At 35.0% G+C, this 15,561-nt stretch overlaps 1 protein-coding gene across 2 annotated transcripts in view; it reads right to left on the bottom strand.

The window, feature by feature from the left end:
- The window catches only part of Glra3 (glycine receptor alpha 3), a 175,501-nt gene that overhangs the window by 24,210 nt on the left and 135,730 nt on the right, over nt 1-15,561 (bottom strand). For both annotated transcript variants that reach the window (XM_029570437.1, XM_008847144.2), the window contains exons 7-8: nt 9,634-9,771; nt 4,963-5,177 (exon numbers count right to left, since the gene is read on the bottom strand). In XM_029570437.1, coding sequence (XP_029426297.1) covers nt 4,963-5,177; nt 9,634-9,771 — 353 coding nt within the window. The remainder of the gene's footprint in view (nt 1-4,962; nt 5,178-9,633; nt 9,772-15,561) is intronic.

Here is a 15,561-nt window from a genome sequence, read left to right on the forward strand (position 1 = left end):
GTGGTATTCTCTAGCATAATGAAATTGAATTCAATTGCATTTTCATACTCTTACAAAAAACCCCAAATGGCGTAATCTCTGGTTTTGTTAAATGATTAAGTTAATAATGAAAAACACATGTTCTCTTAAATATTTATGTTATTTATTAGAAGCATGTATGGCAGAGTAGGTTCTGAGGATGGAAATATGTAAAAGATGCATTGTCTCCTGATAAAGCTACTCCTGGTGGCCTTCCCAAGGAAATTCGGCGGGAGGGGGCCGAGAATATTTGAAATACCAAGCTCTAGGCATCGTTCCTCTACTCTCAAACAACTTTTAGTATAGAATTTGTAATCTGCTTAGCTTATGGGATTCTGAGAGTCTGTGAAATATTTAATTAATTTGTTATCTTTGAAATTTCCAGAGTTCTCTGTTTTTTAATGTTTGGCAGCTGTTTTGTAAATAAGAAGGCCACAGTGGCAGGGATAAAGTGGAGAAATTCACGTAGAATCTCTCTGATGGTTTCCTTCCTTTCTCTCTCTGTCCCTCTCCACCCTTCATGATCTTTTTCAACATGTGCACTAATAAACCACAGTGTAGTCTAAGAAAGTAGACAAGAAAAGCTACCTGATAACCTGATTTGCTTACCATCTTTTCTTTCCTTTCCTCCTCTCCAAGGCTTCCTGGTAGATGGACTATATTTCTCACTCTATTGATTTTTGTGTTTGACTGTGAAATTTGGTATAACTTATGAAATAAGAACAGATGTGTTTGTATGTCAATTCTCAGCAAAGGTTTTATGTATGCTGCTTGCCTTCTAGTTTACCTGCACTCTCCCATGATGTGGTGGTAGTGAGGAGTGGAAGTCATATCCCTAGGAACTGCAAATCCTAAATGATGGGACATAGGAATCTGAACCAAACTACCTCACAGTCTAGAGTCAAGCCAATTTCAGGTAATCTCTGATGACACAACAGAGACTCATGGTTTCACATGCAAGAAGAAATTCTGGAAGCCCCTGAGATATGGGGGTTATTTGGGATGCAGAATAATTGTAATAAAATTGGACTGAAGCAACCCCTAATGCCAAGAATCTCTGAATATTTTGTAGGAAGAGCCAGAGTTTAGATGAACTTTCAATCTAGAGGCTTTCTTATTCATGTTCAGTTAATTCTGTGGTGTACACATGTGTGTAGAAGATACAGTGTATATGTGCAACATTGTTTTGAACATAGTATATTCAAAGGTCTCATAGGACAATAAATTTAAAGTTCATTTTCATGGTGATATTTAAGTATTTCTACGGATAATGAGAAGCATGTACCATATTCAGTCCTTAGAGCTTAGAAAAGAGAACATTTGTATATAAAAAAGATGAGGATGGAATTAAAATAGTAGTTAATTGAGATTGTATATTAATATATAATTGAGATTGTACGTAAATACAAATTAATATAAAATTTAAAGGCAAAGATAAAGGGAAAATGTATATGTAATATTCCTGTGTAGATCATCTTTCTCTAGAGTTTTACACATATATTCTTCCTAGTACCCAGAATTTCCAAATTAAAATTGAGTTCCTACTCCAAGACTCAACAAAAATATAATTACCTCACTACAATACATATCCATTTAAAATAACTAGTAACTGGTATTATCTTTTCTTTCACCTGTGATTAAAACCCTCTCCTCCTAAGGATGATTGCTGTTCCATATTTGAAAGCAGATGACATAATGTTGGAATCTCAGACTTTGGGAGAAAGCCTTGAGGTGAATGGGCCTTGGTTTTAAACAAACTGACGTATTTTGAGCATGCCTGAAGATGGACCTAGGGAGTGGATGAAGAAAGAAATTTCTGAGTATATTGGCTCATGTTTCAGCTGAACGAGGGGAGCCAATACAAATATGTTTTGTTTTCTCTTATTTCTAGGCTTCCTTTCGCTCTTGAAAAAATCACTACTCGTCTGCTTGCCTATTCCTTTGCAGTCAGTTCTTTAAAAGCAGGGGCCTGGATTTCCTGACCAGAAGTTTGGAAGTTCTTAGATTTTGGCAGTTGCATATAGTTGCCTTGTAAATGCCTTGAAGTTGTCATGTTTTAAAAAGAGTTTGAAACTTCCCTTGCCTCCATCATCGTGCATTGCTAACTATTTGGCTGTCATTTATTTGCATGATGCCTTTGACTCCTGACTTTCCTCAAATCCTCAATGTCTAATTTTCAAGTCCATTCTTTCTAGTTCAGTTCTACATAAAGTTTCTTCAGTCCATCTGTTTTCCTAATCCATTGCTACCCCTTACTTCTACTGCCATCGACCTGGCAGACAACCATCTACACTGGACTACTAGTGGCTTGGGATCCTCCTGGCTTCCAGCTCTGCCTCTCATCTTCATAAAGAGTGAGTGTAATTACTCTTCTTAAACTTTCTTCAGGTTAGCCTACCACTGTGGAAAAATCCAATTATTACCAAGGATTAAAACTGCCCAAGACATAATCCCATAATCACTACCATTTTTTTCTTACCCATCTGCTCAAACCCCATGTTTTAAGGAAGCATTTACAAAAGTATACTATAGTGAAGATTTTCTGGCGCTAGAATGCATATAGTAGCTCTTACTGCAGAAGTGCAAAACTAGCTCCAAGTTCTAAGGAATGGACCATACCAGTTTTCTTCCTTTTAGCTATAATATACTTTACCCAGCATGGCATGGTAATGAAAATATCAGAGAGAACTCTCGTCTCTGTAGTTCTTGAGGAGCTGGCTATAGTATAATCTCAGAAATACTTTTCTGAATCTTACCTAATTTCCAAGTTTCTTTGATCCTACTGGAGATTTACTGGCATGCAGTCTTCATAAAACACTAAGCAATTATCATGAATTAGTGATTTCTTATTTCTTCTTGGTTAATATTTTATTTATTATTATTAATAATTATTATTATTTCTGAACTTTGTTTCTCCACTTCCTGGTGTGTCAGTAGTCAAATGGTAGATGTCCCAGTAGCAAAAAATTCAGACATTTGCATGATTTTTGAGGTTGAGACAGCAGGTGGTAAGGTCTGAAGTTTTAAATATCTATTCCTAAATTCAAGAGTAAGCTGTCATCTGCTTTCCTGGGCCACGTTTAAAAAAAAAAAAAAATCACAAAATCAGAATCGTGTCTTTCAAGAGATATTCTATTGATTCAAACATTCTTTTCCCTTTTTGCTTAAATTTTGTCCCCTTTAAAAATATTTTATTTATTTGTATTTTATGTGTAGGAGTATATTGCACACATGTTTGTAAGTATACCCATGTCATGTATTTTTATACATTGTGACTTTTTTTTGAGATAGGGTTTATCTGTAGCCCTGACTTGCCTGAAACTTGGTATGTACACCAAGTTGACTTCTATCTCACAGAGATCCTCCTGCCTCTGCCTTCTGAATTTTGGGATAAATGTATGTTCCGCCCTACCCACCCATTGTGGCTTCTTTCTTTATTTTTTCTATTTCTACTTATTCTTTTGGACTTACCCAGTCCTACATTATTTTCTGCACTGAATTATTTTCTCTTGTGCCTTATAAAACCTAGAAATTCCTAAAATGGAGCATTTGCCCATGTTTTTCCAAGGTGATAACTTAAGATCAAGAAAGTTTTTATTTTTGGTTAGCTCAGAAAGAAGATCAATGGTAAATTGCCTTTACACTTTGAATATGAAATTTCTACTATTGCCCAGATCCCTTAAGACACATCATAAACACTGATGTTTAGCTTAAACAAATGAAAAAATTTACAATTTTCATGTGGAGACTACATCATAAACACATGAATTGATCTAGATTATTTGAAAATATAATTGTTGATAAAAAAACAGACATTATTGTGAACGATAATCATTAACTTTTGCTGAGAAAAGTAAAGTGAACTTTGCTCAATATTGTTATTTACGTAATGAATAACATTTGTAGCAATAAACTATGTTGTGGTCATCTTTTATTCACTCTCACATTTTAATCAAATTGAGCCAGAATGTAGTTCATGACACGCTCTAAGTATAGCACACTAACGATTTATTTGCAGTGTAAGTGTATAGCATCAAAGGTTCAAGGGAAGTTAATATAACTTTATTTTATTGAAGTGCAACATTTCAATGAAAATAATAGATTAGCTTGTTGGAAACATTAAATTATTGCAATAGATACATCTTAGATATCATTTTAAAAGATGAAATTCATTGTTTTATTTCTATCAGTTAAAGAGATAAATAGAACTTCATATTATGTCTTTCATTATATTTTATCCAGAGATGCATTAGAACTTTTACAAACATTATAAAGGAAACAGTTTAATTCTGCTTCTCAGAATGGACTAGAATTATGAAACTAGATAAATACTTCCATCTATTGATCTCCAGATAATTAAAAGCTAGAGGGCCTGAGCAGTAGGGAGACACAAGATAATGTGTACCAAGCTACAGGTCTGTGGAACTCTGATACAGTCTTTGTAGGTGTATAGTTAACTATGCTATACTAGCTCTCTAACTATAATGTTTTCCTGGAGGTAATTTTGTCAATATGTTATGAATGCGTACTCTTATCAGTGCCTCAATTCATGTTCTAAGGATACATAATAATGAGGCTGAAGAAATGGCTTAGCAGTTAAGAGCACTCTCTACTCTGGCAGAGGATCCTCTTGTAGAGGACATGAGCTTGATTCCCAGTACTTACATGGCGACTAAAAATTGTAACTCCAGTTCCAGGGGAATCCTATGCCCTCTTCTGACTCTGACCTCCACGGGCATTGCACAACATGGGTGCACGTACACACATGCAGGCAATATACTCACACATACAAATTTTAAAATAAACAAATAAACATTATTAAAAGATGGTAATATAGTGTTTTAAATAATAATTAATGGTCGATGCTACTAGAATGTTTGACAAATCTGACAATGATATACTTTGAAATACATGTGCATTTATGTGCTTGTGCAGGACACATACCTTTGGTAAGGAAGCCCGGGATCCTGAACTCTGTGTGGTCATAGTCAGTACGGTGGTGATGCCCAAAGCAACCCTTGCTGGGGCTGCATCCATATTAATCCAGAATGAAACCCAGGAGAGGATAACAATCAGGAGGCTGGGAATGTACATCTGGATCAGATAGTATCCCATTTGTCGCTCAAGATGGAATCGAACCTCTATGCATGTAAACTTTCCTAATTGTTCATAAAATAAATGCAAGAATAAAAAAGTTAGTTATGTCATCAAATACAATTTAACTTTCATAAGAATGTATCATAATATTTTCCACTAAAATGAAGATACTCTAAATAATATATTCAAATTAGTTTTTAATTCTTATTGCTTTTTCTGTCTATATCTTGAAGTAATATGATAAGGTAATGGACTCTTCCAACAAATAGTATGTGATGCTGCCTTCAAGTTTGAATAATATTTCATACTTGTCAAAGTTCCCCCAAATCTATTTTCTCACTGATTCTGAATTTTTTCTGCGGTAGATAGAAATGTACTTTTATTATATAAAGGTTATCTTTACTAATGATTTCTTGTGCTTTATGTGTTTTATTTTCAGGTGATATTTGTTTCAGAGACTTTTACAATTTATGTACTAATGGATAAATTCACGTTAATATAAATGTTTCACAAGTAGTACTAAAAAAGGCAACTATGTATTAATTTACATTAATACCTTTTTAAATTTTTATTTATTTTTATGTGTGTATTGCCTGTATATAGGTAAATGCACCCGTGTTGTGCAATGCCTCCGGAGGTCAGAAGAGGCTGTTCAATCCCCTGGGACTGAAATTACGGACAGTTGTTAGCTGCCATGTGGGTCCTGGGAATTGAACCCAGGTCTTCCTCAAGAACAACCAGTGTTCTTAACTGCGGAGCCATCTCTCCAGCCCCTACATTAATACTGTGCTGGATAGCTTTAGTGTCAACTTGACACACCTCGGTTGAGGGAGCCTCAATCAGGGAATTGCCTCTATTGGACTGGCCTGTGGCCATGTCTGAAGGGCATCTTCTTGATGGGTGATGTGGGAAGGCCCAGTCCACTGTGGGTGGTGCCACCCCTGGGCAGGTGGGCCTGTGTTACATAAGAAAGCAGGCTGAGCAGGGGGGGCAGGGGAGCAAGCCAGTAAGCAGTGTTCCTCCATGGTCTGTGCTCCAACTCCTGCCTCCAGGTTCCTGCCCTGAGTTCCTACCTTGGGCTCCCTGATGAACTGTAACCCAGAAGTTGTAGGCTGAATAAACCCTTTCCTCCCCAAGTTGGTAGTGGTCAGAGTGTTTTTTCAGAGCAATGAAGAAACAAACTAGGACAAATACTTTTAATATAATGAAAAACAAGCTAAAAAGAAACGAGTGATATTTACTGTCTATATATTTATGCTTTGTGCCAGTATTAATTACCTCTATTACAGTAAATAGAGGTTATCAATGTTTGCCTAAAAATTAAATTGTAATTTCTACTTAACTCCAAGTCTTTTGAAAAAGTTTTATTTTTATTTTACTTGTATGAGTATTATTCCTGCATGTGTATATATACACTCATGTCATGCAGTATCCACAGAGGACAGAAGAGGGCAGTGATCTCCTGGAACTCGAGTTGCAGACGGTTGTTAGCAGCAATGTGGGTGCTGGGATTTGAACCTAGGTCTTTTGCAAGAACAGTCAGAGTTCTTAACTGCTGAGGCATCTTTCCAGCCCCGTTATCCTCTGGTTTTACTTCTATTATTTTATCTCTGCTACTTTGTTATCCATTATTTAAGTTCTTCCAGTCTTGATTTTGTTCACTGTTGCATGGGAAGATGTCAGAAAGTAAATACCATGCTTGTTAAGTCTCATGCTCCTTAAGTATCATTCTCTGATCCACCCATGAGAGGAAGATGTCAACAAACATAACCAGGAAGCTTGCAAGTGTTTTGCTAGCAGTTTTCAGTAGAGAGCTCCTATTAATATATTGTGGCTCACAAGAAATGACACAAATTCAAGGGCATGGCCTCTGGAGAAGGGTGGACTAAAATTCTTAGTAAATATCTGTAATCTCTGGGGAACTTGGAGACTAGTTTTTAAAATGTAATAATCAGAAACATCTGCAAGTCATATACATACAGGATTATGTATGTATACATATTATTCAAGATTCCAAAAATATGTAAAATATTAGATTTTAAAGTATTAAATATCAGTTTAAAATTTTCACTAAAATAAAGTGAAATGGAGCAAGGTTAGCTAAAATATTTTCATGATATCAATGTTTCTCCATTAAATATGTGTTTAGAAACCATTTTATTTACCATTTGTGTAAGTTCTCTGTGTTTCATGTGATTCTCAATAAAAATATAGGTGGGAAAATGAAGCCTGGTTAGTAGTGTACAGAGTTAATCCCAACACTTGGAGGTAGAGGCAGAAGGATAGAGGACAGCCTGGTAAACACAGTGAATTCCAGGCCAGCTGGGGCTACAGGGAACTTTGTCTAAAAGAACCCTCCCCAAAGGGGGAAGAAATGATGTTATAAATATGCAAATATGCATTATTATACAGAAATATGTGTGTAAATATGTTTGTACATATGTAGATGTATTTTTGCATATGTATATATTGTATGTGGGTCAAAAAAGAAAATTTTGCAATTTGGATCAAATGGGAGAATAAGTCAACACATATGTATTACAAGAGAGTCATGCCAGGAAAGGAGAACCAAGAAGGAAGGATTTAGAGAAATTAGCACTGAACAGATCACACAACCTTGGAGTATGCAACTAATGGAGACTTTTGAATAATGAAATTAAAATTAAACATCTTTGGGGATTATGCAATTTATTTTTATATGAGAGAATTCTTCAATATATTTCATTTTTTGAGGAATGGTTGTTTATAGTTGTGCTTCTTTGCATATTTTTTCATATGTAAGGGCAGTATGTGGCATTTGAGCCTACATTAGAAAATAATTAAAATTGCCAATTTTTTTTCTGGAGAAATAAAATAAGATGGGGTTTACAGTCTATGGCAAATTAGTAGCAAAAGTGATTGAAGGAATTATCAGAAGCTTATAGGTCCTATATAATTTTGAGGAGGTATGATTTTGGCATATTTTCATCTCACATTTTGCTATAAATTTTATACACCAAGGTCTTCTGAGAAAAAAACCTGCCCATTTTTTTGTAGTAAACCTTCATAAATGTGAATTGTTTTCCTCTAAGCTGTAATATAAAAGTTATTCAAATGTGCTTTCTGCTAGGAAGGGTCTCCAGACACTGTATGGTCAAAATTCAGCCCAAGGTGAATTTAAGCTTCACCTATTGCTCTTTGTTGAATGCAGCTTTCTGAAACCCATGTCCTTTAGAACCTGTGAATGTGACTTTCTATAGAAATAATGTACTTTCAGGTGCAACTGAATTGAAATGAGTTGTTTTCTCCTCCAATACCACTGGTGCCCCCATAGACAGAGGGAAAATTGACCAAAATGACAGTTGTGTGAGAACAGCATGTGACTATGATATCACAGGCAGAAGTGATATATCTACAAACCAACAAATAGGAGGAGTTGCCAGAAATGAGAAACTAGAAAAAGACAGGGAAGGATTATTGTCTGCAGCCTCCAGAGTAAGTATAGCTCTGCCAATATCCTGATTGTGGATGCTTAGTGTCCAGAAGTATGAGAGAATAAATTTAAGTTTTTTAATCTTCCAAAGCTATGGAAGTCTGTGGTGAAAGTCCTATGAAATTAATGTAGTACCCTTCCCCAACTCTTGAGACTTTATAGACATTTCCTAAAAAGTCTATATGGTTATCTCCAGAGAACTGAAAAAGGACATTGCTATTAACTTGTCTGTTCTTTATCTTTGTGCAGAGATGTTAACCTTGAACTTGGTTGCAAGTTAAGTAACATTTTCATCTGTGAACTGGAAAATGGCAACATTTTAAAAACTCAGATATTATGAATGAGTTAAGGATATGAGAGACTAGAGACTTTGAATGATGAAACTCAAATCACCATTCTGGAGAATGCTGAGGCCAAGATAAATCATAGTTTACTGTAATGAAATGCTAAGAGTAACAGCTGATGCCTAGCATTCAGTGGTAGACCATCCACTCACCACATTGGAAGAATACTTCAGTTATAAGCAGTTTAATGGCATTAGAATCTGCGTAGATATTGTGGGAGTAGCCCAAACCAGTTAAGAGAAATGAATAGTTTATTCACAAGTGTATAAATATCACACTGAGTCTCTTAATACTTGTGTTGGTTGTTATATCATATCTAACCAGGTTCCTGTGCCAGTGTGAGTAGTAGATGCTTAGAAAAGAATGTCTGGGAATACCTGAAAATATGGACAAAGAAAAAATGTAGGTAAATGGAACTGCTTTTTAAATGAAGTCCTTTTGCTAGAAGATAAAGTGTTCACCTCTGAGAGTTGTTAAATTCTATTTTTCACATAGAAATTAAATAGTTTAGAAATGCTATTATTGTCTAAATGTTTTTCATAAAGAATATTTAAATATAAGCATCAAGAAGTTCTTTGGTAAGTATCTATTTTGTACTCTGTCAGCACAAATAGTTAAGATTATTAACCAATTATAATTTAAGAAAACTATGTATCACAAATTCACAAATCATAAGCATAAAAGAGCATACTCAATCCCTACCTGTATTGTAGTGTTTAGTGCAGTATCGCAAATCTTTTTCTTCTTTCAACAGAAACTGGGGCAAAGTGAGTCCTTCGGCCACTTGTACTGGTGCCTCATCTTGCCATTCAAAAATGAGATCATTCATTGTGTATCCAACTAGGCAAAACATTATAGAAACGTTTATAGCCAAAGAAAGCCAAAGAAGAAAGAACAGCCTATTTGTATAGTCACATAACAGGAGACGATCAGTGTTAAGTCTATCAGCTGAGCAGTGCGTTACCTGATTTCATTTCACATGTCTGTCAACAATAAATTGGGAAATGAAGCTGGCTCATAAATGTTCAGCGCAGTAGGTAGAAACCTTGATGGACACACATTCACATTGCATTCCTTCCTTGGAATGGGAAACTGCTGGGTTAATTCAGCAATTTTAAGGAATTATTGCTTTCGCTCAAAAATTTCAAGATATTTCAATATAGCAACAATGCCCCTGGTTGGAAAATGACTTAAACTATGATCATCTTTTGTGAAACTAATGCCTGATGGCTTTCTTAATTTAGTCATTTAAGCTTATAGTATCTGATTTTGTGTTCCAGGTCTCAACACAGACAAAATAATGATTAAAAATACAATTTTGTTCTATTTAGGAAAAACAGTAACAAAACAAATAAAAAACATGTACACAAGGAATAGTATGTAGAAGAAATTATTTTCACACTGATAATGAATTCAGTATAGACTTAACCAATGACTTTACAATAAATCAGCAGCTTTTAGTAAGGTAAAGTATCATATTTCTCCTGTTCATATGATGTGAAAGAGGATATAAAGCTATTATTTGTCTAGTTCCAACTCTGTCTTTTTTTTCCCTTTTTGGGGGTATAATTGCTAGTGAAAGTATAAAATCCTAAATGAAGCTGATAATGATCATTCTAACATTGTGGAAGTTCATTGAGATGCAGAGTTAAGAACTAGGCAAGTGTTTGAGTGACTTATAATCCAGCAATGTGAGTGTGTGTGTGTGTGTGTGTGTGTGTGTGTGTGCGTGTGCGCGCGTATGTGAGTTCATTTAAAAAGTGATTTTAAAATTTTGATTTATTTATTTTTATTTTATGTGTATGAGTGTTAGCCTGCATGTATGCAATTGCACCTGTGTCATGCAGTGCCTGGGGAAAACAGAAAAGGGTGTGGATCCCCTGGAACTGGAATTATGGACATTGTTAGCCAACATGTGGGTGCTGGGTTTCAAACCTGGGTCTTCTTCAAGAACAGCCAGAGCTCTTAATTGCTGAGTCATCTCTCCATACTAGGAAAAATGTATATATAGTGAAAAGAGCTTATCGTTTACACTGAGCTAAAGGAACCTTAGAGATTTAACCCTTACATGGCTGTCATGAGTGCAAAACTCTTTTCTTTTTAAAATAATTTTATTTATTATTTTTATTTCATGTCTATGAGTATATCGCCTGCACAGTTTCTTGGACAATTGCTAAACCACTAAAGATTCCCTGATTTTTTAATATCTTATTTTTTTTTTTTAATTTTTGTGTATGAGTGTATTGCCTGCATGTATGTAAGTTCACCGGTGTTGTGCAATGCCCATGGAGATCAAAAGACTTCATTGTATATCTGGAACAGGAGTTAATGACAATTGTTAGCCACGATGTGGGTGCCAGGATTGAACCCTGTCCTCTTCAAGCACATCCAGGGCTCTTAACCACTGAGTCATCTCTCCAGCCCCCAAATTCTTTTCTCATATTCTTTTAAAGTAGAATGGTATTTAGAATGGTATTATAATTATAATTATTAGAATGGTATTATAATTTCTTATATTTTTTTTCTAAAATTTAAAAATGTAGTTAAACTTGTGTTTTACAAAGGTATATTTCTCTATGGAGGGGAATTAACAAAAGCAGGATTTCTAATTTTTCCCATCTGAATGATAATTTAAGGAAATTTATACTTGAATGTTACTGTAGAGGAGTCAGAGTGAATGTGGGCAGGATTGTTACTGCTTTGATTCGCGAGGTCCACTGAGGTAGAACAGACACAATGTGGCCCCTAAACTAAGTCAGCTGGTCAAAGAGAACAAATTCACTACCTCTGAAGTGCTTCACACAGGGCTTATCATGGAGTGATTAGACACAACTTGTGTGTATTTGTGTGGATGGGTTAGGCAGAATGGAGCAGTGAGTAGGTCGGGTAGTCATCATGCTCCACCCTTCTCAATATCTGAAAACCTCCAAGGGAGAGCACAATTCCATTCATTAATGGGGGTGCTGACTCTCCCACTTTTAACTGAAAGTCATGCATACCTAGTGGTATCCACTCCATGGGCTGGGATGTTAGTGACAAGGCCATTAGTGATAAAATCTCTTTAGACTGTCTGGGATTCTGTTGACAACATTTTAGCAGCTGTCATCAATGTGATGGCTCATTATGGAGCAAGGACAATTTGGCAAAGTACAGAATAAATGGAGCCATATCTGAATTTTGGTTGAAGAACAGATGCAATAACCACAGGGTTATGCTCTAGACTGTTGCATTTCTGGTAGCATGACCTTCATGTTTGATTTATGTAGACCAGAAATTATTTTAGCAAAGGCTGAAATTAATTATTTGATTTGTAATAACAGATTTTTCACTTTTATTCATAAGTCCTTTAATATTTTCATTATAAATACCATTCTACTTAAAAAGAAAATAGACACATATTTCTCAACGATCTGAAGACAATAAAAGAAGCATCCTTTCTATCTGCTGCCAGATAAGGCATGCATCCTGTTCTTCATACCAATAATCATAGAAAACAAAATATTTGAGTTTTTGTCCTAATTAGACAGATGAAAAAAAGAATGAGCCAAAACCTCAATCTTCTTTGACATATTTAGTTTTCATTAGACATTCTGCAAAAAAGAGCTAGCTCTCTGAAATTCCCATTGCAGCTAGTCTCTAATTCATCTATAATCCAGTTTATAGAAGCAAAAATAATTTGTTCTTGTGTTGAGTAATGATTCACATTAAGTGATTTATGAACGGAGAACTTGCAGTCATAGTCTACTTAGTACATAGAATATATAACACATAGACTATAGCTAAGCTTGAAACCATAGGGAAAATAATGGGATAATCACATTTAGGGAGTATTTCCTTTATTCTGAGTAACTAAATAGGTGTTTAAGGAAACTTAATGGCATTATTGCCTCAATAAACAAACTTTTAGTGAAAATCTTCCACACAATTCAAAGTGTTTTATTTTCTTTGCTTTTGGTTAGCAAATCTATAGACACTTGATAATATTAAGATTATGTTGACTAATGAGATCATGCTGGTAAGTTTAATCACTTTGTATCATATTAAGCTCACAATGAAAACTAACCTGTTTAGAGAACAAGGATATTAACCTTAATTTTAGTCAACAATCTCCTTGTGGTGACTGTGATGAAACCTGTAAATAATGAATGGCTCAATACATGTTCTGCAACAAGTTTTTATTGCGTACCAACTGTAGGTAAGGACTTCTACCCCCTTTTGAGTTGGATCTTGAAAACTAGGAACAATGTATATAAAAGGTGAAGAATTTTATGAAAAAAGAAAAGACAAATCTGACAGAAACCAAAGGTTCTGAGATTTGTAATAGAAATCAGGAACAGCTTCATCGAGAGTCAACTTGCATAAAGAAGCCTATGAAATAAGCAGATAAATTAGTGTAAGCTTGTATAAAGTTTAAATTCTGAGCTGAAAAGTTTCATTTTAAAAATTCTTTATATATTTAAAATGGGAAATTGGAATCTTTAGAGCAAAGGAGGAACATTTAAAAGGGGGAACTTTATAAATATGACACTAACGTTACCCTTTCATAGAATTTACAAGGTCCGAACCACCTTCCTAGTCATGGTAGTGTATTACTTGCATTTCTCATTGATCTAGTATTTGCCCTGATATTGAAAAAAGAATGATGGATAAATGCTTTAGCACAAATAAAGAAAGAGGCACCAGGCTGTGGTGAAAGTTATTGTAGTCTTTACTGATCTAATTCCTCCATAAACAATACCACTTTTATCTAAGATTACCCTTGATCCTTGATGAAGCAGTAAACACCTTGCAGCCAAACAATACCACATTATTTTTTAAATTCCTTGGATTCTTGAAGCAGTGGCAAGTATTACATTTATTCAGTTTTTGATCTTTTGTAAATATCTTTTCAATCTGTGTGGAAAACTGGGAAGACAGTATAAATCACACAGCTGCATGATGTATTAGGAAGATTCCTTCAAGGAAAAGCTCTAGTTGACAGAGGTTGTTTTTGCTGTTGTTATTGAAGGGGTGCACATTATTTTTAACTTGAAAGTAAAATGATTAACTGTAGGTAATATGCCTAGGAACTTGAGAAACAATTTAAAAAATATGCGTGATATTAACCTACCATGTTGAGGGTGACTGGTATTAGATGCTACCAGTAATAGATTTTCAACTTTCAAGTTCAAAATTGCATGTTTGAAGATATTATTTCATACTCTGAGCATGAATGCCTCCTAGTACTTACAAATATTTTTATGATCTCAATAGTATCAAGAGTTGTAATTTTTGTGAATTTTTTTTTTTTGGGGGGGGCAGGATCTCCCTGCAGTACTAGCTGGCCTGGAAGTTGCTATGTAGACCAAGCTGGTGTGTGTCTCACAGAAACCCGCCTGCCCCTGCCTCCTGAATGCTGGGATTAAAGGTGTGTCCCACCATCCCTGCTTAGATATAATCTTTTGATATTTCAAGATGAAGTTTGTATTATTTCTTAAATGATCAGTGCATATTGTCAACAAAATAATGCATAGATAAAGGATAGATGAATGATTTAAAAGAGTACAAGGAATTAATTCATGTGGTTTCTAATTCTAGATGAAACTAAATGTCTTTCTTCCAGAGAAGTTAAAACAAAATAAATAATAAAAATCCCAGGAATAGACTCCAGAGACAATATTTCAATAGAACTTTTTTTCCCAAAATTGACCTAAAATGGATGAATATTTATAGGAAAATAGAAAATTAAAGATAATTTCATTTCCTAGTCTACATCACTGGATGAGATGACATGGTCTGCTTATGTTTCCTGTGCCTGTGCCACGCCGTTAGAGTAACCTTCACGGGTCATCCAATAAAGTAGGAATCTAAACTGCACCCACCCCCCGTTCTTTCTGTATAGTACTTTATCATCACCTGACCTCATATCATGCATCAGGTTTTGTTCTTTGATCTTACCTTCTAAAATTTTGGGAGTATTTGTTTTTTTGCTTTTTGTTTTTTGCTTTTTGTTTTATATTTTGAGACATGGTCTCCCTATAGCTCCAGCTGACCTGAAACTCACTATGTAGATGAGGAGGTCTCTATCACACAGAGATTGTCTTGCCTCTTCCCCAAAAGTTCTGATATTAAACATGTGCACCACCACCCCCAGCTTCGGGTGTTTTAAAATAAAATTTTATGTATGGACAATGGAATTTGAATTTCATATAATTTTCATGTGTCATGTAATATTTGTTCAGTCTTATTCCAGCTTTTTAAAAATTCTATTGGCAAGCCATATCAGAAATGCAACAGGCTGAATTTGTCTCACAGACCAGTCTCACTCTCTGGTGGAGAGCAACAAACTCCTGAACAACATGAAAAACCAATATACCATATCACCACCAAACACCAATAGCCCTCTAGAGCAGTACAATATGAGAACCCACTAGATATAATGCAGGACATGGAACTCAAAAGAACAATTATAAACATGATAAAAGAATTCAGTGAATTTAAAGAACACACAAACAAAGAAATCAAAGAACTGAAGGAAGATAAGGGTAAACTTCTGAATGAATTCAGAAGAGACTTAGAAATATTGAAGACTACTCAGGCTGAGATGAAGAAGGAAGTGAAACACTCAGTAAGCCAATTAGAAACGACAGG

Source organism: Nannospalax galili, unplaced genomic scaffold (genome assembly GCF_000622305.1).
Source record: "Nannospalax galili isolate Female #2095 unplaced genomic scaffold, S.galili_v1.0 scaffold461, whole genome shotgun sequence".
NCBI lineage: Eukaryota > Metazoa > Chordata > Mammalia > Rodentia > Spalacidae > Nannospalax > Nannospalax galili.